The 23,638-nt window shown below is 31.7% G+C and overlaps 1 protein-coding gene and 1 long non-coding RNA gene across 2 annotated transcripts in view; one reads left to right on the top strand and one right to left on the bottom strand.

Moving 5' to 3' along the window:
• The window catches only part of LOC148226431 (uncharacterized), a 383,830-nt gene that overhangs the window by 279,994 nt on the left and 80,198 nt on the right, over nucleotides 1-23,638 (bottom strand). The window lies entirely within an intron of this gene.
• Nucleotides 3,748-17,419, top strand: elB (zinc finger protein elbow B). The gene is made up of 2 exons (XM_088204043.1): nucleotides 3,748-4,049; nucleotides 14,849-17,419. The coding sequence occupies exons 1-2, from the start codon at nucleotides 3,951-3,953 to the stop codon at nucleotides 16,169-16,171; spliced, it is 1,422 nt and encodes a 473-aa protein (XP_088060169.1). The 5' UTR covers nucleotides 3,748-3,950; the 3' UTR covers nucleotides 16,172-17,419.

The raw sequence follows: 23,638 nt of genomic DNA, 5'->3' as shown, positions 1-23,638 counted from the left end.
GTACTAGAATATGATTTCACTAAAACAGTGAAAATATAATATAACTTAAAAAATATATATAATGAAAAATACACATTCACTGTAACAGATACATAAACCAGCATACTGTAAAACTGAAGCACTACAAATTCAATTCTAATTAAGAATAAAAAAGTAAGTTGAGCTCCCACCATGCGGAGCTACGCTGAATCAACCGAGACAACCCATAACCCGTTATTAGATGCTATCAAGAAAATCACTGGTGTGCATTACCACCTAAAATTGCAATGAGCATTTAAATCATGTACTGTTGTCATTTTACTATAGTTTAAGACTGAAAAACACTTTTTTTATTAAATTATAATATTTCAAAAAATATGACATAAATAGTTGTTAAAAAATATGAGTGGCTAGTAACAATACTAAACCATGTTAATATGAATTAACAACATTAGTTTTAATTAAGTTTTGAAAGCTCGTATTAGTAATATATTGAGCGCAACTTGCGGTCCAAACTTTTGCGGAATTTTAAATGTATTTTTTTAGGCTATCAAAATGGTAATTATTGTATATTTTGCAATCTCGTAATAAAAGTCAAGGTCTTTTTTACTTTTGCCATACATATTTTTATAAGTTCAAGACAGTTTATTTTTAATTTTCGAAAACGCGTGAACAAACAGCGTTTCGCTATCACGCGAGAACGCGTGAACGGACGGCAATGTGTTGCTTGAGACTGTTTTTCATTTTGTTATTTTTTTCGTATACTCAAAGTTGAAAACCATGACTTGTACATATGTGTTGTTGTAAAAAATATTTATAAAAAAATACATATATAATATTAATGTTATATAAGACTATGAGCGCGTTAATAAATAAATTTAACCATTAGTTTGCGAATCGACTAGTATGCTGTTCAATGCGCATTTTTAATTGAATCCTTTTATGTGTATTGTTCGAAACGTTGACCGCAGTAATCCGACATGCACGTCGCAAATTTGAGCTCGAAACAACAACAAAAAAGAGCACAAATACATACACATTTATTCGATTAAAGCTCAAAAAGCTCCCGGACCGAGCCCGCGCTGGCAAATTGAATTACGTCCCGTACTAATTGAGCTTAAAAATAAAATAAAATCGGCAACGATAAAAACGAGCATAGCTTTGATGCGATCGAACTAAACGGCGTCTGAAAGCGCATGATGCAGATTGCACCGAGCATAAAGGGCCGCATCGCCGGGCAATCAATTTCGAATTTAACGCCCGGGGCGGCTTGGTTTTAGGGTCGTGTTACACGGCAGGGCTTTACAAAAGGAGACCGTGTCAAAACATTCTCCGTCACACGCGAGCACGGCACTCCATAAACGATACAATCTAGTCACGCGGCGGAGAGAGACACCCTGTATATCTGTGAACAGAGGCGTAGAGCAAAATTTTCGTACTCAAAAATAAAAGCAAAAAATTCGACAAGGTTACTACAAAAGATATACTTAGTAATATTTCGCTGCTAAAGAAACCTTACTACATACACTATTATTTAACTTGCAGAAAAATTTTACAGCATCTGTAATCAAGAGTAGTAGGCAATTTTGTTCCAATTGCTGCCTTTTTGAATAATGCACAACAAAATATTTTAAAACAAATAATTATGTCCGCCACTGACACTATTCGCGATAGTATTTGAACCCTTTCTCTCCACGCCAATGATCCCGCGTACCTGCGCTTCTCAAACCGTTTCGCTCATCAGCCGCGAGCTTTTACACCTTTCGAACACAATGGCCGTTCTTTGGTGCCGTATTGTTTTCAATCAACGGATTCGCGACGGTCGAACACGGTGTGGAAATTAAATTCGCATAAAAACCATTCAACGGCCTTTGAAAAAAAATTAAAAACAAAATGAACGCTATTTTGATGGGCTTCACACGCAATAAATGACACTGGCAGCTACATCAATTAACCAACAACTGTATAACTAGCATAAACTTTTACGGCTAGATATTTTCAAATAATGCTTAATTTATTCGCTGGTTTTATGTGCTTCGTTTCCTATATAAAAATGTGTTATTTTATATTATTATATTCTATAAATATTTGAGACCATTATAAATGTATTATGGCGTCATTTATGTTAATATTTTCATCATTAAAAGTAAAAAATGGGTATCCGGTCAACGCGACCGGAAAAAGTCAATATATTTACGTTCCATAGACATTTGTTTCGTACATTGATTACTTAGATTATGTATAAAAATGAGCTGTCGCTATAAAAAAAGTGTGGCGACAATCAAACTACAATAATAACGTATATTTGCTTAAAGTCAATCGAGTGTTAAATTAACCCTTAGTACTTCTATGTCAATATTTATGTTAACTTAACCTCTGAAAAACAAGTGTTAATTTGCCTTTTAGTATTTTTATGTACATTTTCTAAAACTTAAAAACATTAACGAAAGTCTTTGCTGTAAATTGTAACTAAACGACATGCTTAAAATACATTCTGATTTTTTTTCGTATGATAATTCATACAATACGCATTAACAGTGATATTGAAAAATAAATGTAATATATTTTTTTTATTTTATTATTTAAAATGGTAAGAAAGCGTTAAATTTTTAGAGATAAAATATTTGTTTAAACCGCACCGAATCAGTTCTCCTCTGATAAATTGCTTAATAGGATGCTTTTCATAAGTGTTTTGAAAATACACAAGGAATGATCCATTTACAATTAATTAATATGTAAATGGATCATTCCTGCCGTGGATTTTCCGATGCCTCAAAGCTCGAGTTAAATAAGTGACGGCTAGGCTTAAACGAGTCTAATGATTGAAATGAATAGTTTCTGTGGCTACCTTTGTCTAATATTTTATTATTTCCGCCGAATGGTCAAGGCTCGTATTAGATCATCTGTTTCGTTATATTTCAATTTAAATAGCTTTACAAGTCTGTAATGTAAGTAAAGTTCGGCTTATATTAGAGATACCCAGAAAATAATGTTAAGTATCTCTTTAACTAATAAATATTTTTTAATATTAGTATTTCTTCTAAAAAATATATTTTTAAGAATTGTATGCTATTCGAGTCCATCAAAAATATTCAGCGACCAGAAATATTTGTTTTTGGCTACGTATAAAATGTTTGTTAATGCCAATAATGGTTTAAGCAATTAAAATCAGGAGATTTTACGTCTGTCATGTTATAAATAAAGAATTAAAAAATAAAATAACGAAATATAAAAAAAAATACAAAGTATCCACAATAATAAAATTTTTGGCAAATCAACAATAAAAAATATTTTAAACCGTCAATTGCGCCGCTTATGTAATTTTAGCGTCATATCGCTTGTTTAAAATTCCATTGCTTTTATGCACATGCTTGAAAAAAAATAATCTTATTAAATTTAATTTCATCGATTTATGCTGATTTAAACATCCCGATTCAAGCTGACCACTATAATCTTATTATATTATATTTATAGCCTTTTCTACCATTAGATTAATTAAGCAATTGTGCTGTAGTTTTTTTTAAATATTATTTACTCTTATAAAATAAAATATTGTTTACACCACGCGCCGCCACTTTGCTAGGGTGTACGCCGGCGCACACAGGTCGTGTCAGCGCTTCTCGCAGCACACAGATGTCATCGCCGCCGCTGCCCACCGCACACAAAAATGCACTCGCGCCGCGGCGGAACGAGACGGAAACACAGACCGGCGGCGGCGGTGGGGGGCGTGACGTCACCGCAGTCGTAGTCGCTTTGACTCGCGCCGCCAGTCTGTCGGGGACTGTCGCCGAGTGATGAGCTCTGTGTCCCCATCGCTACCATCGCCGCAACCGTCAGGAACCATGTCGCGCGTGCGGTGAACCTCTACAAATTTCAAGTGTGACTCACCTGTGTGAATTTTTTGATAGTGATTGTTACACGGATCAGTTATATTATAGTGACCAGTGATTCTTAACGGAAATCGAATATTTATGACTTTTTCGGATTATTCGCAAGGCAACTTGAACACGATGTTGACGTCGAGCAATCAGTACCTGAGGCCTGAATATCTCACGCCGTTACCAACGACGGTAATTATAAATTTCACATTTTTTATTTTATGTTTTTCGAATCTATCTAGAAAAAAATCTTTTCTCGTTTACTCTATTCGTTGGATTGTTCCACTTATAAAAATGTGTATTATAGACTTGAATTTGTGCAATACGAAATTATTCCTTTCCAATATGTATTTGTTTACAATACCTATATATTTTTAAGTAAAACAAATCAAACAATTCTTGTTAGGAACTTTTCTACAAATTCGACACAATAAAAAACGGTTATTTTAGAAAAAAAATATTATATGTAAACAAACTCCATCAACGCAATTTTTTTTCATAATATTTAATTAATATAAGAAAACGCTTATTTACTTCAATATTTACCGAAAATTGCGTATACAGTTGTAATCGACCTGTTGGTCATATCTGAGCATTAATATAATATTTTAATTAAATAAATTTTATATATATAAAGATACGTTTAAAAAAACTTCCCTCGAACTGCATATAATTAATTTAAAATATTTCAATTAAATAAATAATTATTAAAAAAACTTCCGTCGGATTGCATATAATTAATTATAAATATTCAACACATATATATTATATTATATACAATAAATCCATAATGTATTCATTGTTAAAAAAAATGGTTCTGAATTCTTTCGTTAAGCACACAAGAGCTTTATTTATACATGATTACAAATTTGAGTGATTAAATTTAACGCACGAAAAGTTGCAAAAGGATATCAACGCACGATCAAACAGCAAACTCGTTTAGAGTTTATTTAGCGTTAAATTGTACTTTTGCAACACTTTTTATACGCCAAATAAACGTTTGTTTTTTTTTATAAAAAACGTTATTGAATTTAAATTTCTCGCAAAACGTCAAACGTATTCTTCAAGCGAACAATGTGACACGTACCGAGCGTATTTTATATTATGTATATTTTCGTCTACTCGACAATGGATCTCTCGTCAGCAGACAGGTTCCGGAACTTCCTTCGCTTCCTTTCCCCTGAGTCGCACACTTTGGCGACGTGTGTGACACGTAACGTTTTATAATCGCCCAAATGGGCCGCAAAATTTACGACATCCTCTAAATATGGCAGTTGTTTGTACGCGATATGTTAGCCAAGGGAATTGAGCAATAAAACTGTGTCGTGTAAATGCGCTCGCATTACCCCGCCATTAACCTCCCCCGAGCAGCGGCTCTAAACATTTTATTTAGAACATCAATAATATACTGGACAACAAACATTATATGAAATGTTTAGAAGCACCCATCGTCAAAAGATATTCCACCTAATAAATATGATTACGCAAAGCCTGAAAGCGTACGTTTTATATTCAGTTTTTATGATTCCGCTTCGCTGTTTTATCACTTTTTGTAATTCGCTTAACTATGAGTTCAACTACAACTATATTCCTATATGAAAAATATGTATTTATTACTCTTTACACATATTAAAGACTATGAAATCGTATAATAATAAGATAACGTTGTTTTTAATGGTATAATTATATGTCTGTCGCTGAGTATCATTTGTATGCATATTTCTTATTAGTTTTTTAGTATAAAATTCATTCAATCGCTTATTAAGTCTGTTTGAATTCTTAATCGAAAAGTTATGATGCGAATAAATTAACGCCTACTGCATCTTGTAATAAGAATTCATACATAAATGTTAAGGCAGTACGTGATAGGATTTTAAAGCGACCTGTGTCAAAATATAAATGTAAAAAATAGTCATAAAGTTTATGCGTTACAATATAAAATCTACGTCACTGTTTGCTTTATATTTATTATGTGCAAATTTTATTTTAATATTTCATGAAAATTGTTTCGTTTCGGTACAGCGACATTAATTTTGTTCAGCTTCGCGAGTTTTTCGTTTGTATTTATTATGTATATTTCATGTAAAATACAGACTAGAAATTTATAAGGTTAAGTTGCTTAAAATAAATCAATATAATGTGTGTCAATAGTTTTTTTTAACTGTGAGATTGTATTATATATTACATTTTTAATCCAAAGAAATACAATATAACCAGAAAGTTTATTTTATTTAAAAATTAAGTAAATACTCGTGTTTACACTCTAGTGTTGACGCAAGTATAATATTATTTTTTATGCTATTACAACAAATATATTTTTTAAAAAATAATTCTGTAGTAGCTATCCGTTATGTTGGATTAATTCAATAGCATAGTATCTTGATCATCGCATCACTAAAATATGAATCATTTAACGGCGGCTGATATTTTTGCACGCCATTTTGCACTTTGCTTATATGTAATGGGCATCTATTCATGCCATAAATTCTTTAAATATTGTAGTTAAAAAATTAAAGTGATATTTGCCTCTAAATTATATGAAATAACCATATTACAAGGCTCAAAGGTTCGTGGCACATTTAGGTGCCCAATGCTTGATGGCATAGATGCAATCCGCGGTGAAAGGGTTAAGCTGCGAGTACAGGGTTGAATATCTAACTGTATATCATCAATTACACTATGGTAGAATGTATTTTTAATAGAACGATACGAACACACCGGTTTTATCTTCCGTTCTCGTCGTTAACGTCGAACATAAAAATACACCGATGATATATCGGCGTCTGGGCCGTAAAACCGAAAAACACAATACACACACTCGCCAACGAATTTAACACCTTTCGCCGGTATCGTATCGGAAACGGCTCTTCCTACTATGGTTATGTAGGGCCAAGGGTCGTTCTCAGCTGAAACGGGCAACGGCGGTAATCAATTTTATGATTGGCACAACTTCGTTTGTCGGCTCGGCCGTTTACGACACTTGATTGCTTTATGCTCCGGCGACGGGGATTTATTGCCAGGAATGATTTGCGCCGGCTTATTGCTCAATTTCAGGGAACGGTCGATATCTCTTTCACCGCCGCATTGGAGAATAATTGGCGGTCTCCGCCATAATGCCTCGATGCCACGGCATTGTAGCGACGCGATTTATGGATTCGCAGGATTTGATTCGAACACTCAAAAATTCTCGGATTTATATATAATTGTATAACATGTCACATATTTGTCTAGGTCTTATGGTCTTTTGTATGTAGTTAAACTGCCATTCTATCATTTATAAAATCTTGAGGATTTTATGATTAGTTCATTTTAGATTGTCTCGAAAAATTTTCGTTTATATTTTAATATTTGCTTTTTCAAATATTCATATTTTTTTTATTGAATGTATTAGTATTCTTACGGGGCATAATTTAGCAGACAGTTCAAAATTAGAATAATTTAATTATCCATAGAAAACTTTAATTCAATGCATGCTACTCTAATGTATTTTTCAACTACAGTCAATTGTATTGCTTTTACAGTAATACAGGAAAATATTTATTTAAATTCTGATCTTATCAAACAGTAGTAAAAGTACATATGATATCCCAAGATATGACACAATTAAAATTAAAAAAAAATAGTGTAGAGTAATGCAACTTTTTAAATCATTCATTGAAAAAATATGAGACATGTCGGTTTTTTATGTACTGAATTAAATTACAGCATCTGAAAAGCTAGTGTATAATTTCAAAATTGCAGTAATTGTTTATAATAATAATACACTATAATATTTATACCAAACAAATTAGATACGGGTTCTTATATAGCAATAAATAATTCATCAATCGAAGCGTCAAAACAAACACTCGTTCATTCACCGTCGCGTTTGTTTATATACCCTGTGATACGACACACGCGAATAAATTTGCCTCCAATCCTGGTGATATTTGCGTTATACTTTTCCAAATACAAAGAATCGCTTAAATGGCTTTACGGGAATTATGCGCAATTATTCAAACCGACTGGCGAACACGATCTGACCTTTCACGCATACAATGTGCCCACATTTAAATACGCATTGAATCCATAATACCCACAATGCCTTATATAGTGAACATACATACGCGTCTGATGGATGCACACACGTATAAGTAAATAAATAATTATTATTGCGAGAAGATTGCGCACATTAATAAATTATTCTCGAGCTGTGTATTACCATACAATTTTCCTCAATAAATTACCGCCAATGTGTGGTTGAAACGTTTATGATGTTTAATTATGGCATTCGTTAACGAGTGGTTGATGGGTTTGTTGAAATATAAAAATGATCATGTGTTTAATAGTCTGTTGGAAACGATCTGTGCGTGCAAAGTGTCTGTAATAATGTATAGGCGGACGTGCACTAGATGCAATCATATATGGAATTGATCCGCCTAGCTTCTTTTTTATTGCTTATTTAAATGAGCTAATCATTGTTTTCAGTTTAATTTGAACGAAATTTAATTCAAGTATATAGTAAAAATGTTCAACATAACTTAATACTAGCGCATTTAATATATGTTTGCATATAATTAATTATGTTTATAGAAAAGCTTTTAATCTTTTGTACTAAAAATATTTCCATAGCTAAGAAAATATTATGCGAAATTCCTCAATCTTCTCAAAACATTAAGAATTGTTAGCTGTTTATTCAAAATTATAGTAATGTATTTAAAAATTATTTATAAAAAAGTAGTCATATATTATAAAAAAAATAGTAGATAAGAAAAAGAAATATTTTTCGATAAAATAATATGACCAAAGTTATACAATAACAAATAAAAATAATAAAGTAAACAATTTTAAAACTAGAGCACATATAATACTAAAATGTAAAATTAAATTCACACTTAAACAACCATACAAGATTGTATATATTTAATCATTACAATGTTTATTATAATATTTACGCATATGTTTACTTTAAGTTATGTATAAAAATGTATTTTTAACCATTTAAAAACAACAATGTAAAAAGTGTGCTTAAATATGCAATTAACATATGCAGACGTGTCAAATTAAATCTATTTAAATTATCTAAATGTTTAAAATATAAACAGCAATATATACATATTATACAAACATATTGAGTCAATATGTGAGCTATGGCAATCGTCGCTCTGATCAGTATTTAATTCATAATGGAGTATCACAGGGATCTAATCTGGGTCCTCTGCTTTTTCTGCTCTTTATTATTGAATTCTGAATATTTATAATATGCTGAATGACAGAGTATTCGCACAAATTTGGATTCACTCTCTTTACTGTGGAGGTGATCAATCGACAATCGAGTACCATTCAACACTGTCACATTTACTAGATTTCCCTTGTAGGTTAGGCGGATGTGTTTTTAGCGGAAATACTACGCCAAGCATCGATTGCGAGAAAGCAGCCGCTTCCCTCTTCACGTCATCCATAATGCAGCTATGACGTCCGAAATCAATAGTTTTAGTTACAGTTTAAGAGGATGTGTTTTAAGCATAAATACTTCTGTCGATGACCCCGGACCGACATTTTATATAGGCACATCGCCAATGTTTGCAATAAGGCGTTAATGATTATTTATTTAAATAAATAAAAATTCGAGTGTCGCTGCCGGGGCTTGAAATCACATCCTCAGAGACTAGGTTGAGACGTTACAGACTACGCTATTACGTCATTAAATATGTTATCCGGAGCTAGTAAAAATATGCTATATGGAGCGCGTATCACTACAATAATTTTTTGGCGATTCGCGTTCTGTACAATACGCTAATTCGCAGCGTCCTGAATCTGAGTGAAGCGAAGTTCTCCTTGTTAATGGAGAAAATTAAAAAAAAATCTCTACGGGTCGTATCTGTGTTTGTATTCTAGTACATTTTGCAGTTTGTATTCTAGTGCCAATGAAGCACTTTTTAATGTTGCTCATAAGCAGTATCGATAAACCGTCAATGCTCGGTTACTTTCGGTTGCAGAAGTGCCATAGAGAGTCACAATCACGTCCCTTCTTCTTACCCGTTGCGGTTAAGATCGCTCTTCTTTGCACAAGCTATCCAGCTTCTCAACGAGCTTGCCAAATACAAGGAAGCTATGAGAAGCTGGACAAAAATGTGGGATAGTATTGATCTTTTTTCAGATATGCACCATTCTGGATGGTTAAATTTGTAGTAAAAAATAAAATTAAACAATAAATGTATTTAAAATATTCCTAAGACATCGAGAATTTACAAAAAAATAATAGTAGGTGTCAGGTGTAAATATTTTTTTTTATAGATTTGGGCTTAATATATTTTATAATATATACTAAGAGTGTTGCGTTGAAAAATCTTCGGAACGCTAACCTAACTTTCCATAAAGATAAAGTTATAAGATGTTTTTAATCAATTATGTTCATTTATGGAATACAAAAATTATTTATAAAAAATAATAAATATAAAGGAATAAATTTTTATATAAATATGGTGTAAAAATCGTAGTTTTAGTATAATATATATGTTCCCATTGAATATTCAACAGAACGCTAATCTTACTCACAATATTGTATGTTGTTTTATTATTAAAATTAGTATATACATTCACTGTTCGAGAAACTGACTCTGACGCAATTTGTTTCGATTAGACGCGCCATTAAGTGCCATTGTGCCAATTTGATTGCAATGGTTGAAGACAGGTGTAAATAGTCGACTTCTGAACTTACTCGAAAGATAAATTATATATTTATAGCGTTACGTTTACTGTAAAGTATGCTAGTATCTGAGATTTCCATATAATATGTATTAGATTGGTGAAAGCAAAGTATGGTCATCGATATGCAATACATAAATTCCTTTCCATCAAATCTGTTTTATGAAGAATAATTCTTAATTCTAAAAATGATCATTAAATCTATTTTTCATGAAATTTCGATTCGGTATATCTCACAAGCTTAAAAAACACAAATTTTATGCGTCTCCATTGTGTTGTATCGCAAAATGCGCGTCTCTTTATAGCCCGGCCCGAATTTGTTAATGGATTTCGCGCGATAAACGTTTACGGTCTCGTTTTCGTATTTTTCATTTGCGAAAACGGAATTCTTCGCTGAAAAAATTTAAGCCAATTCGCATTCACTTTTTCGCGTCGTAACCCCGCAGAAATTGAACAGTTTATTTTGAATGCGTTATAGTAGCGGTGCGATAACGCCGGAACAGACGGAGTGGTAAGGGTATCATTATTATGAAATATTGGAAGGAAATGTAGATGAGTTGATTTCCATAACAGATTGTTTCGATGGCATAGCCGGGGACGTGCAAGAATTTCAATAACATAAATTGCTTGCAATGATATCGAATTATACGCGGATGGAAATCGACCGCACAACACTATAACTATCGCTCGATATAATGTATCATATTATTTATGTGGTACCATCATCGTAATGTCTACGAATAGTAATTGACTCATCTTACGATTGTTATACATGTAAAATGTACGCAATCTGTTACGTAGAATTATATACATGCATAGCTTAAATTATAGTGCCTAGTGCTTTGCTTAATGATACACGTCCGATTCGGCATAAATTTAAATATATACACACGTTTTTTGCACGCATGTATTTATACTATAATTACTGTGTTACATTAATCTGTAGCAATTTTAATTCGATTTTTATGATACCATAATAATAACACCACTTTAATAGAGAGCGTCTGCATATAATATAATCATAGACAACTAAAGACGTTGTTATATGATGTAGTAAATCGAGAAACTACCACCATCTTCCTATTCAATAAAATAATAGTAATGAGGTGAAACAATAAATGTGTAATATTTATGAACAATAAAATTTGGACTTATTTATATTTTTACAGCTAAGATTAGTTCATTATTGGTCATCGTAAACCAACTTGGATGCACACTATATAGCATAAGTCATCGTTAAGCAACTAAAATTCATTAGTTTAAATTTTATCGTTTTATTGATATCGAAATAAAAATATATATTTATATTCAGTTTTTACAGATACATTACGAGGTCGGTTAACTAAAATTATACTCAAGTATTCTAATATACAACAATACAGTTTTTTGTCACAAAAATAGATTATCCAGTAAAATTTTTCAGGTATCAGTGAGATACCTGAAAGACCCTGGGTTAAAAACCTTAGTATTTTTTTATTGTCTGAAAAATCGAAATTAGTGATTATTATATAATTATAATTTCGATCGATTGTCACAGATTAGGTTTTCTTTTAGACTTATACAATCTTACGTTGTAGATATTGAAAAATAGGTTGAGCTCAGGACGTATAATTATTGTGAACTTTTATAATCGTTTATACTTTATACAAATAGTCTCCGTTTTAACGTATTTAGTTCACGCCTGTTATGTTGCAACAAAGATTGTTAATAAATTATGAAAAAAAAATACTATGGTATGGACCCTAATGTTTTTCAATGAGATTTAAATTAGTGATTATTATATAAATATAACTCAGATTAGGTTTACCTAAATTTTTCTGATCTCATAGATAAATATCGTAATGATTAATTAAAATCGAGCTAGGTCGTACATATTAGGTATTAAAAATTCTTTAATAATGAGCTATAGTAGCTCATAGAGAATATCTTATATGTATAAAAAATATTAAATGTATTAGAGAGAATTCGGATAGTATCCGTGTTTGTATCCTAAAGACTGTTTGATAGGAGCGTTAGGATACAATTCATTGCATTTAATAAAGCACTTTTTAAAGATGCTAAAGGGTGACTTTCAGCTGCGAGCTTTAGAATGCCCTAGAGCAGTGGTCTCTAAAGTGGGGTACGTAGAAAATTCTAGGGGGTACGCCACATTTCTCTCTCATCTCGCGCGCACAAAATTATAACTAAAAAATAAAATTCAAAAACAACGCTTACTGCAAGAAGTAGGTTCACGATCACTTCCTCGGTGCCTCGGTTATTTTATAAAGAGAGTAATTATAACTTCATTTTCTAAATATTGGGGGTACAATTTATAATTATTTTCGTCTTAAGGGTATGCGGTCAAAAAAGTTTGGAGATCACTGCCCTAGAGAGTAGCGATTGCGTCCCTTATTCTTACCCGTCGCAACCAGAACGTCGGCACTTGAGAACGCACCTCTTGCACGAGTCTTCTAGCTTATCAAACACAAATATGTTTTAAGAGAGCTATGGACTAATTGGAAATAATTATGTGTGATGGTGCTTATTATTTCTTGAAAAAATATTTTTGATTTAATTATTGTTTTTATAGAGAAGAAACCTGTCAATTCATGATGGTCAGATTTGTAATAAAAAATAAATAAAATATGTATACTACTCGCTAATTTCAACTGTGTAATTATCTTTTTTTTAGATATAATTTTTTTATTTCTTAAATATTTATATGTAAGATATTACAAATAATAAATAAATTGAGATTTTCTATTTTGATCATATTTATAGATTAGGTAGGAAAAAAATTAGCAACACAAAATATAATGCCAGCAACGCATAATTTTATATGTACATAAATTTTATGTATAAAATTATGCGTTGCTTTGCTGGCATTATTTTTTGTGTTATTAATTTTTTTCCTACCTAATCTATAAATATAATCAAAATAGAAGATCTCAATTAATTTATTATTTTTAATGTATTACATATAAATATTTTATTTTCGTAAAGTAATAAAAATTTTAATTGATTATATCTAAAAAAAAAATACACAGTTGAAATTACCGAGAAATATACATATTTTACTTATTTTTTATTACAAATCTGTACAAACAATAATTATACCAAAAATATTTTTGCAAAAATAATTATTTCCAACTCATCATAGCTTTCCGAAATGCAACACTATAGTTACTCAAACACTATAAATCACTTTATTAACATACAAACTTATTGTAATAATGTAATACGGTTTTTCAATAATACGAATGTTAATTATCAATTATATTATTAGTTACTTAAATTAAAAAAATTCAATGAAAGTGTCTTTTTATTTATGAAACGAGAAACGAGACTTTTAAAGAAAAAATATTAAATCATTAAATCATTTGAAAACGAGACTTTTAAAATAATATTAAATTATTTAATAAATATATAGTATTATTTTTTGTCGTTTTTGAGGATCTTTTTCTTTTAAATCAGTTTTGAGGTCCTTTGTTAAAACATATACTATCAAAATCATATACATATTTCAATACATTAAAAATATCAATAGTTCGATGTTAAAGTATGGATAAAAACTGATTCTTTTACCTATTTTCATTTCTTATTTAAAAAAATTCAGACAATTACTTTATCAGGGGTGGTAAACTCGCTCAGAAGTTCGACTCGCTCACCTGCCACATTCATACGCGTCACGTCTCGTTCAAATTTTCCGACTGTCTACCTTATTTTTCATCCTGTCTCCGTAGAGATTACATCATACACGGGCCAAAGTGAAATGTCAAGCGTGGTAGCGAGGTTTCATCCAGTTTTCCACAGTCAGCGGTCGCTAACCTTTTCATACACTAAATCAAAGTATTATTAAAATAATGTGTCAACAGCTGTATTCTAATTATATTTATTCACAAATAAAATGTTTCATTCAATATATTGTTTCAATGGAATTTTATGTTTGTCCTGTATATTTGACAAGTCGGTTGTTTCTTTTTCAAATAAAAGCTCGCAAGCCACAATAGCGAACCACTGGTTCGGCGCACGTTTAAACCACTTTGGTGAAAGACGTGTGGATAATGAAAATGTCTCTCCGCGTGATTGGTCTGCGTCTGTTAGAGACGTCGGATAACCTCACTTTTCATTTCGCTACATTGTTTTTAATCTGATATGCTGTGACCTCGAGGCGTCTCGCCCGTCAACGTCAGCAACCGCGCATTGGCAACCCCTGCATTGAGGGGGGCGTCGAAAAAATTCTTGCATATTCTAGCAATTTAATACATGTATGTCTCTTATATTAATATAAATGTATACTTATCTTTATATTTTGTTTGTTACAGTTGGACGCCAAGAAAAGCCCTCTGGCTCTCCTGGCTCAGACTTGCAGCGCCATCGGTGCAGATTCTCCAAACCCAAAGTTGATTTCGGCGGCTGAGAAAGCTAGTCTCAAATCTAGCCACAAACACTCATCGTCATCAGACAGCGGAAGAGACAAATCATCGCCCACGTTATCGATTAGCAATAATTCAAGCAATGAAGTGCCGGTCAAAGCAAGTTTTAAACCATACGAATCTTGCTTAACGTCTAGAGATAAAACTAAATCTCCGGATGAGAGAAGCGGACGCGTCAGAACCCCGGTGTCTTCGAAAGGCAGTGCAGCTACAACTCCAGTCCAAGCTAGATGCGCGAGTAATCATAGTTCTTCGTCTCAGAGGACTTCTCCGCACCAGAGAAAATCTCCTTCGGAAAAATCGCAAGACAGAACTAGTCCATCGCAAGCGTCACCACACACGCCGCGGCCCAACGGAGATTTATTAACCACAAACGGATCGCTCCACAGTCCGACTGGTGCCAAAATAGGTTATACTCCGAGTGTATTAACATCATCCAGTGACATGGGTGTTAAAGACTTGCCATTAGGGACGTTTAAACCAGGACAAGGAATTCCGGTGTCGTCTTCGGCGTTCTTGGGAGGACTCCCAGCGCCAGGCTTTCCTCTCCCAGCTGATTTAGGACTGCTAGCGGCCCAGCATCATGCTTTAAAGAGTGGAGTGTTAAATCCTTATTTGAATTATGCGAGATTGAAAGCCGGAGCTGGGGATGCGTGTCGCGATCCTTATTGTACCGGCTGTTCTTTGAGTGCTCATCTCTTGGGAGGTTTCAAGTCTGGAGCGTGTCCTGCGGGTTGCTCTCAATGCGATCACGCTAAAACGCCTTCTTTTCCACCTCCCGGACATCCGGCCGCTGCTTATGCTCATGCTCAATTAGCGGCTTTGGCAGCTGCCTCTCAGTTACCTTACGTGTGTAGTTGGGTGGCTGGTGATTCGGCGTATTGCGGAAAAAGATTCGCCGGTCCCGACGAACTGCTTCAACATCTGAGAGGTCATACAGCTTCGATCGGAGATGCTGGTTCTGGACTTAGTTCATTAGGAAGTGCCGGTTCTGCTTTGAGTGCTTTAGGGAGCACAGGTTCGCATCCTTTGTTACCGAGAGCTTATCCTACGCCGCCTCTCAGTCCTCTGGCGCCTAGATTCCATCCTTACAGCAAACCAGCGCATCTGATGCAGCATCCTCAGCTAGCTTTTCCACTACCACCTCACCCTTCATTAGCGGCCTACTTCCCACCATATCATCTATTTGGGCCCCGCGGTCTTCACCCGTGAGGTCCCTCTGCGCTCCGCCTCGCCGCCGAGGGGGGCGCCGGGCGTTGACCATCTGAACGCAAGCCAAATATTGTGACTGTGGTATATAAACTCTAAAAATTGTAAATAATATATAAACAAAAAACGATTCGCTTTAAGTAATTTATGATGTACGATCGATACTCGATGGAAGTACATATACACAACAAACTGTTAATTATGTGAAAATATGTCATGCGATCACACAGTGATTTGAGTGTCTAAAAAGTTCAGTTCACGCGTCATCCCACGATGTGCGAACCGATCTTACAAAGCACGCCAAAGCGTTATTTATGTATGTATATTAATTTGCTTTGTGCAAAATCGTTACCAGCGCCGAAAGTGTTTGACTTTTTGTGTAGATATCGTTGCTCTTTATTATTATATTATTATCATGACATATTTTCACAAATGAAATTTGCTAGTCTCGAGCAACTCACATCGGTTACTACATATCTTTAACAACCCTTTCGCGCCTGTCCTCATCTGTCGTTATCGTTAATATCATGAGTGTGATATGTTATATTTTAAAATTATCGTGATCCCTGCCGTGTCGAAGGATGTATATATCGGATAAGGACACATTTAAATTAAATATAAACAAATGTGAGTGTATAGTATGTGCGCGTGAAAGAATGATCACCGTATTGGCGAACTATTTTTTTATCATAAGGCAAATTCGCTAAATCAAAGGATCGGTCCCTATAATTATATATATATAACATGTGATTGTACCGTATTTTTTTTACTGTTGTCTTTGTTGTACTCAAAAGCATTACGACCGATTCTGTCTTATATAAAAGGCTAAAAACAATTATGACTATCATGAACATGTTGTTGCATCGTAGATCCTTATGAATGTTATGTAATTGCATTTCTTTTTTTATATGTATTAAATCCAGATTGTTGTTTGAGTATTTATATTTTATGAAAATGTATAGGATTTTGTATTTTTTTTTGTCAAAAATAAATTATATCCGTAATTCATAAATTTTGATGTTTGATGAACAGATGATAGTTTTTTAGATATGTATAAAATAAATAAAAAAATATTATTTTCACATAGTTCGGGGCAATTATTGAAAATATTTAAAATTATATACATATATATTACCTTCGACGATTAAAATTAATAAGCACAATTTATCGTTATACTTTATAATTTATGGTTATTATTATTATTTGTTGTTTTAAAGTCAGATTAATAAATGGAAAATGATATAATTTGAATGTTTGTCTTTTTTATCATGTCACACATAATTTATTCCCAATATTAAACATTTTTACATATATTATTATATAAAGCAAGATAATTGAGATGCCTTTAATTATTATTATAACCTTGTCGTTAAATTTATTAACGAAAACAAGACTATAAAAATAATTATGATATGCTTAGTAATAAATATACACACTATCAACGATAATTAATAATATCTTTATTTAATGAATTAATTTAAAAAAATATATTTGTTGATTAATATAAATATATACAAGATAAATGTAAAAGTAAATTTAAATAATAATTTAATAAAAAATGCAGTACATCAACTACATTTACGGCAATAAAAGGTTCAGTAAACTCCTGTTGCAAAAATAAACGTGATCTTTTTGCGCCAATCAACCATGAAACTTTAAGTTTGACTGCTTGACTACAAAACGATGCACTTTTGGATAGCTGTCACAAGCAGAAATGACGTGTAAAGAAAAAAAAATCGGTTAGTAATTTATTCCTAAATATAGTAAAATAATCATTGTTAAGAATATTAGATTACTAAAATTTTACATATATTTCAATAATTTTATTATAAATTTAAGTAATAACATTAAAAATATCATTATTTATACTGTGAATTAACAAGAAAAATATACATATTTTAATATCATCAAATCAAATCAGTAACTTAAAGCAATACATTATTAACACGATAAAATAATATGTATCAGTATAAGCAGATCTTCTAGTTTTAAAGATAAATAATATACAATAATTTAGTTTTCCTAATATATGTTTAATTTATTATATTTTTTCATAGAAATTAATTTGATCAAATATTTTTTGTTTTACTTTATTTTAAGTTTTTTTTAATGCGTCAAATTGACCATTATACAATTAAACAATCAGAAAAAACAGTTATGGTGCACACCAAATATTGATTAGCACCTTCCGGCTCCTCAAAGCTATCACCAAAAACATCCTTGTGTTTGGCAAGCTCGTGCAAGAGAAAAATTCTTAAGGGCTGATGTCTTGGCCGCAACGACAGGAATAAGGGACGCGATCGCGACTTCAGCATAGCACTCTAAAGCACGTAGCCGACTGTCAACATCGTCCCTTCGCATCTTTGAAAAATAAATCATTGAGTATCTTAACGCTACTAGCAAAAAGGCATTGGAATATAAATACAGATACGACCTGTTCTCCCTCTTTTAAAGATATCTCAGTTTTTTTAGTCCTCTCAATAACACAAAGTACTGCGCTTCAGAATGAATGCGAATCGGCAATAAATTATTCAAGTAACACGCGCTCCGCGTAATAAAACCGAGCATCTCAAATTTTTGCGATGTGCATACAAAATCTCATTTTTTACTTGAAAATCACTACCAAGTCATCTACCGAAATATTTTTGCTTATAACAATTCTGCCTAAGCTCTGAATTTTGGACGTTATAGTCACATTTTAAATGATGCAGAGAGGGAAGCGGCTGCTTTTTTTAGCCTTCTAAGTCTCGATCGATGCTTGGCGTAGCTTAGTTTGCTACAAGTTCAGATGAATTGCCGGAAATTTTTATTAAATTTGAATGTGCTTATATACGCTTTTTTGAGATAAAAAAAAGTTTTTTTGATATGGCTCATTTCGACGTAAGCAGTAAAAAGCGATGATTAGTGGATGAAATTAAATTTGATTATTTTCGTTATAAGAATTTTTAGGTGAGCATAAAAATTTGAACATGTGAAGATTCAGCACATTTTACGGCCAGCTGTTGGCATTGATGCCATTTATTATTTTATGTATGTAAGGGCATCAAATGACCGCTGTTGCTGCATTTGAAGATACTAATCCTTAACCCTTTGATCGCGGATGACACATATAAAAGTAAGCTTTGGGCACCTAAAATTGTCATGAACTTTTGAGCCTTATAATATGATTTTTTTGTAAATTTAAGATTAAAAAACACTTTAATTAATTGAAATAATATAAAAATTACTTATGGCATAAATATATGCTCTTCCACATATTAACGAATTTCGAAATGGCGCACAAAAATATCAGCCGCGGTAAAAGTGTTAATATTTCATCGTCACGTACAAATGCATTTATCGGTAAGTTGTAAAGGCAATCATATTATTTTATTGCGCTTTTAACACGTTATTTTCTTACGTCAATGTGTCTCTGCAACAAAGGATTTATACTTATACAAGTATTTAAATTCTTTGCAATGCTATGTTTTTACTTTAAAATCCATAATTTTAATCGCGTAAAATTACAATAAAACGAAAAATATCTGTGATCTTTCGTAATGTTATTTTGTGATGATACTGAACTATCATCTGATGTACTTGGAGCTGTAACTCTCTGGAGCGTCTTTTACCGTTTGACCAAATGTCACATATTTTATATTTTTGTTTTGCGACTGCTCTTGCGATTTTCAGATGAAGATGTCGGCTTGCCAATTGCATCGCTTCTTAGACATACTCACAGAATGTATTTACGGTTTAAAAGTGAAGCGTCCAGCTGATCGCTTTAGCGATCGTTAATAAAAAGCGGTAGAAATAACAAGCAAAAATGTGCAGGGTGGAATGCATTGTCCATCGCGCATCCATTCTAAACAAAAAGTAGTTTTTTGCGTACTTATGGGTGCTTAAGGGTGATGAACGTTTCGAGATGGATGTGCTAATAAGTGGTTGGTGAAATAATTACAATTATTAACGCAATTGTTTAGCCCCGTGAATTCTGTTTAATTATTAAGCCTTGCTTTCACAACGAGTTAGTATTTATTTTTATTTATTTGAAGTTGCACTCTAAATTAACCGAAACCCTTACAAAATATTATAATATAAAAATACTTTAGTGTTATTACAACAATTATATATTTCCTCAATCATCATTATAGGCAACTGATATTAATATATAATTTTACAACAATGAATATATAATATTACAACACGTAATCATAGACCTTTTCTTGAATTATGTGATTAAAAAACACGTTTTTTTAAATACACGCGTAAACGACCAATCAAACTTTGATCCTAGCTCATAAATAAAAACATAAACGGAAAACGATAAAGTAGTATTAATAAAAAAGCAGAAATAAAAATATTCTTTTGAAAAATATCGGCTTCCGTGAAATATAGCCCCATTAAGCACGGCGAACGTTCGAAAATCGCGATAGGAAAGATATCGGCGTGTCCCATTAAAGCTCGCCACCAGCTTATGAATAAAGAATACCGGTCCGGCCGAATAAGTTATGAAGACAAGAAGCTATTTTATTGGACAGTGCGACAATAAAACAATCTTTCCGAAACAAGGGGCCCGCTACGCGGAATACCAAGTGGCCGAATATTTTAACTTTGTCCGTCCGTCTAATAAAATTCCGCGCGCGTCCTGCCAGGATACAATGCTAAACTTTCCTAATATAATAAAACACGGCAAAGGACAAAAGCGACACTTAACCTACGACAGAGTCACGATTGATACTCTTGCGGGCAAAAAAGAAAAACGCGATGCCCGACACGTACACGTTGAAGATCTTATAAGAATACATTTTTTTTATAGTATTTTTTTGAGAAATCTAAAGCCAGATGCAGAATGGATTGAATAAAAATGTTCCTTTTAAAATTGTTTAATTGCTTAATTTTATTATCGACGTAAAGTAGACACGCGTGCTTTAACCAGTTGTATTTTTTAATAAGAAGAAGATTAACATTAGCTATTGGTAAAACCTGCTCCAAATTAACGCCTAAATGATAAAGAAAATACATAAACTCATGACCTTAGACACTAACGACCGAAATTATTTTATCCGATGTCCAAACGCAAAGGTTATCGATTTAATTTCATTCGTAATTATAAAACCTAAAAAAAATATTTTACGTTTATAAAACGTGTAAAAAAAACGCTTTTTAATTATGTGAAATATTGACTAATTATAAAATCAAATAAATCTGTTGTACATAAAGGCTATTTAAATTTCCACATAATTGCACAATAATTAAATGGCATTAAAAACGCGCGAGTCGCTGATTTTCGTTTTCATCAAATTGCCACAGTAATATATTACTATATGATAAACTCATTATGCATGCAATAAAAATGACGTAAACATCGTTAAAAACTCATCAAACAAACGCGTTTTGTTTTACGAATGCATTATTCTGTGAAATGTCACATTATTCATCGCAATATTGATCTAATAACAAATTATTCAGGTATTGCATAATATCACATAAAAATATGATGAAAAATCGTTTTAAAGTATTTTATTTGTTTTTTTTAAATACATTAACATTTCAAGTATTGCTGTATCTGCTAATAAATTATATTTTATTACGGTTTTATCACATAAATAAAAAATATGTATATAAAATTGATAATGTAATGTGTTTGCTGTGTATTTCCACTCATTGATATTTTCAATAACAGCTCTATAATTGTGAAATAATGTTTAATGTAAGCCTTAGTTATTTTGAAATATCTTTATAGTAAATTCTATTATTTATCAAATTTATAAAAAAATATTGTTTTTGCAGTAAGTATAAAATAAATTTAATTTCAATGAAATAGATTTAATAATTTTTTATTACAAAGATAAAATGTAGTTATTAATACGTCACATTTAAAACTTTTATTTACAATAGTTTAAATTTTAAATATCATATTTTCTTTGTTTTAAATAAATTCATTATACGTATTATGTATTATTAATTAACTGTAGAAAAACATTAGTAATAAAAAATATCATTTTATTCCTAATAAATATATTATACATTGAATTACCTAAAGTTTTTGGGTAGTGAATTATTATTGTGAATTTTATAATTAGGTTTCTATGGCATGTAAATAATTTCAATGATTTTTTTATTTTTTTGCGGATATTAAATAATACATACATAAATAATATTTGGTTTTTTCGAAATTAATACACTTTTAATTTTTTATTTTATTTTAATACCCATTTTTTTAAGATTTTTCTCCCACTTCTCGATCAATTTTTTAATTTTATTAGCATAAAATGAAAAGTTTTTACATCTCCTTTCCTTATATTTTTTCATATAGGAAGTATTGTATCGATCTAAATAAATGGTAGTTGAAAGGAGCAAGGTCTGAAGAATAAGGCGGATGAGATAAAATCATCTAACCATGTTCCTTGATGTTATCGAGCATCGAGTTGGCGAACTTTGAAAGTCATTGAGTGATTATCGGCTCGAGAGTATTCGTTGTAGTCGTCGATGATTCGATTGGTGATGTGACTAAGTGTTACATATTTTATAAGGTCTGTATGACTAGGAAATTAAACAACTTAAAAGTCAATCACATCAGAGTCTAACCTTACCTCCCTTCTGAAAGTTTTTATTTTTAAGGTATGGGCGACTATCCGATAATCACAAAATATAGTTCAAACCATGATAATTTGATGCTAAGCATTTAATATATTTTAAAGCTCATGAAATATAAGTGTTTGTGGTAATTTTTAAGGTCTGGGCAACTGTCCGATAATCACAAAATATAGTTCAAACCATGATAATTTGATGCTAAGCATTTAATATATTTTAATGTTTTTGAAATATAAGTTTTTGTGGTAATTGCAGGCTATGGAAAATCTGCGTAGCTAATGTGCAATTCTAATTGTTTTGCTGATATCTTATGTTTGCAAATTTTTTATGGTTATTACTGATGTTGATAAAACAACTTTTTGTAGCAATTTTGTACTTACAATTATAGTTTAAAATCTAAAACTCAGATTTAAATAAATTAAAAATGTATTACGTAAACATTAAAAAGTCATGAATGAATACATTACAAAAAATAAAATTAAAATAAAGATAAAGAAAAAAAATGTATGAAATATTATTATATGTTAAAATACCGTGACGAGAAAGACAGGACAATTTTCACTTTAATATAGAAGATTTTTTGTGGACTTGACTTGAAATTAGTTTTTTTTTAAATAATAGAAGGACGTTATATGTTCTTTGTCCTTTTTTATAAACGGAGAATGTTTAGAAGCCTTTGAAATGTGAATCTACAGATGTAAAGTGGATAAAGTGAAAAATATGCGTTACTCTGAAAGATACAAACTCTTATACCATATAATCAAAGGCAAGATACAACAAAAAAAAAAGAACATCTATGCTAAAAAGCTTACGGCAGAAATTTTGAGAGAGTACTACTCCCTTTCACAAGATAAATTTAGCTAGAATGATTGCCAACGTCTGATTACGAATACG

Source organism: Plectrocnemia conspersa, unplaced genomic scaffold (assembly GCF_051122295.1).
Source record: "Plectrocnemia conspersa isolate PC_06_02 unplaced genomic scaffold, ASM5112229v1 ptg000014l, whole genome shotgun sequence".
NCBI lineage: Eukaryota > Metazoa > Arthropoda > Insecta > Trichoptera > Polycentropodidae > Plectrocnemia > Plectrocnemia conspersa.
Note: the sequence above shows the minus strand (reverse complement) of the source record. Positions and strands in the feature narration are given on the sequence as shown.

Bases quoted from the DNA above. Each gene is read 5' to 3' on its own strand.
- elB (XM_088204043.1), top strand. From the start codon at position 3,951: ATGACTTTTTCGGATTATTCGCAAGGCAACTTGAACACGATGTTGACG. The intron at 4,050-14,848 runs GTAATTATAAAT...TGTTTGTTACAG, and splicing joins TCACGCCGTTACCAACGACG to TTGGACGCCAAGAAAAGCCC.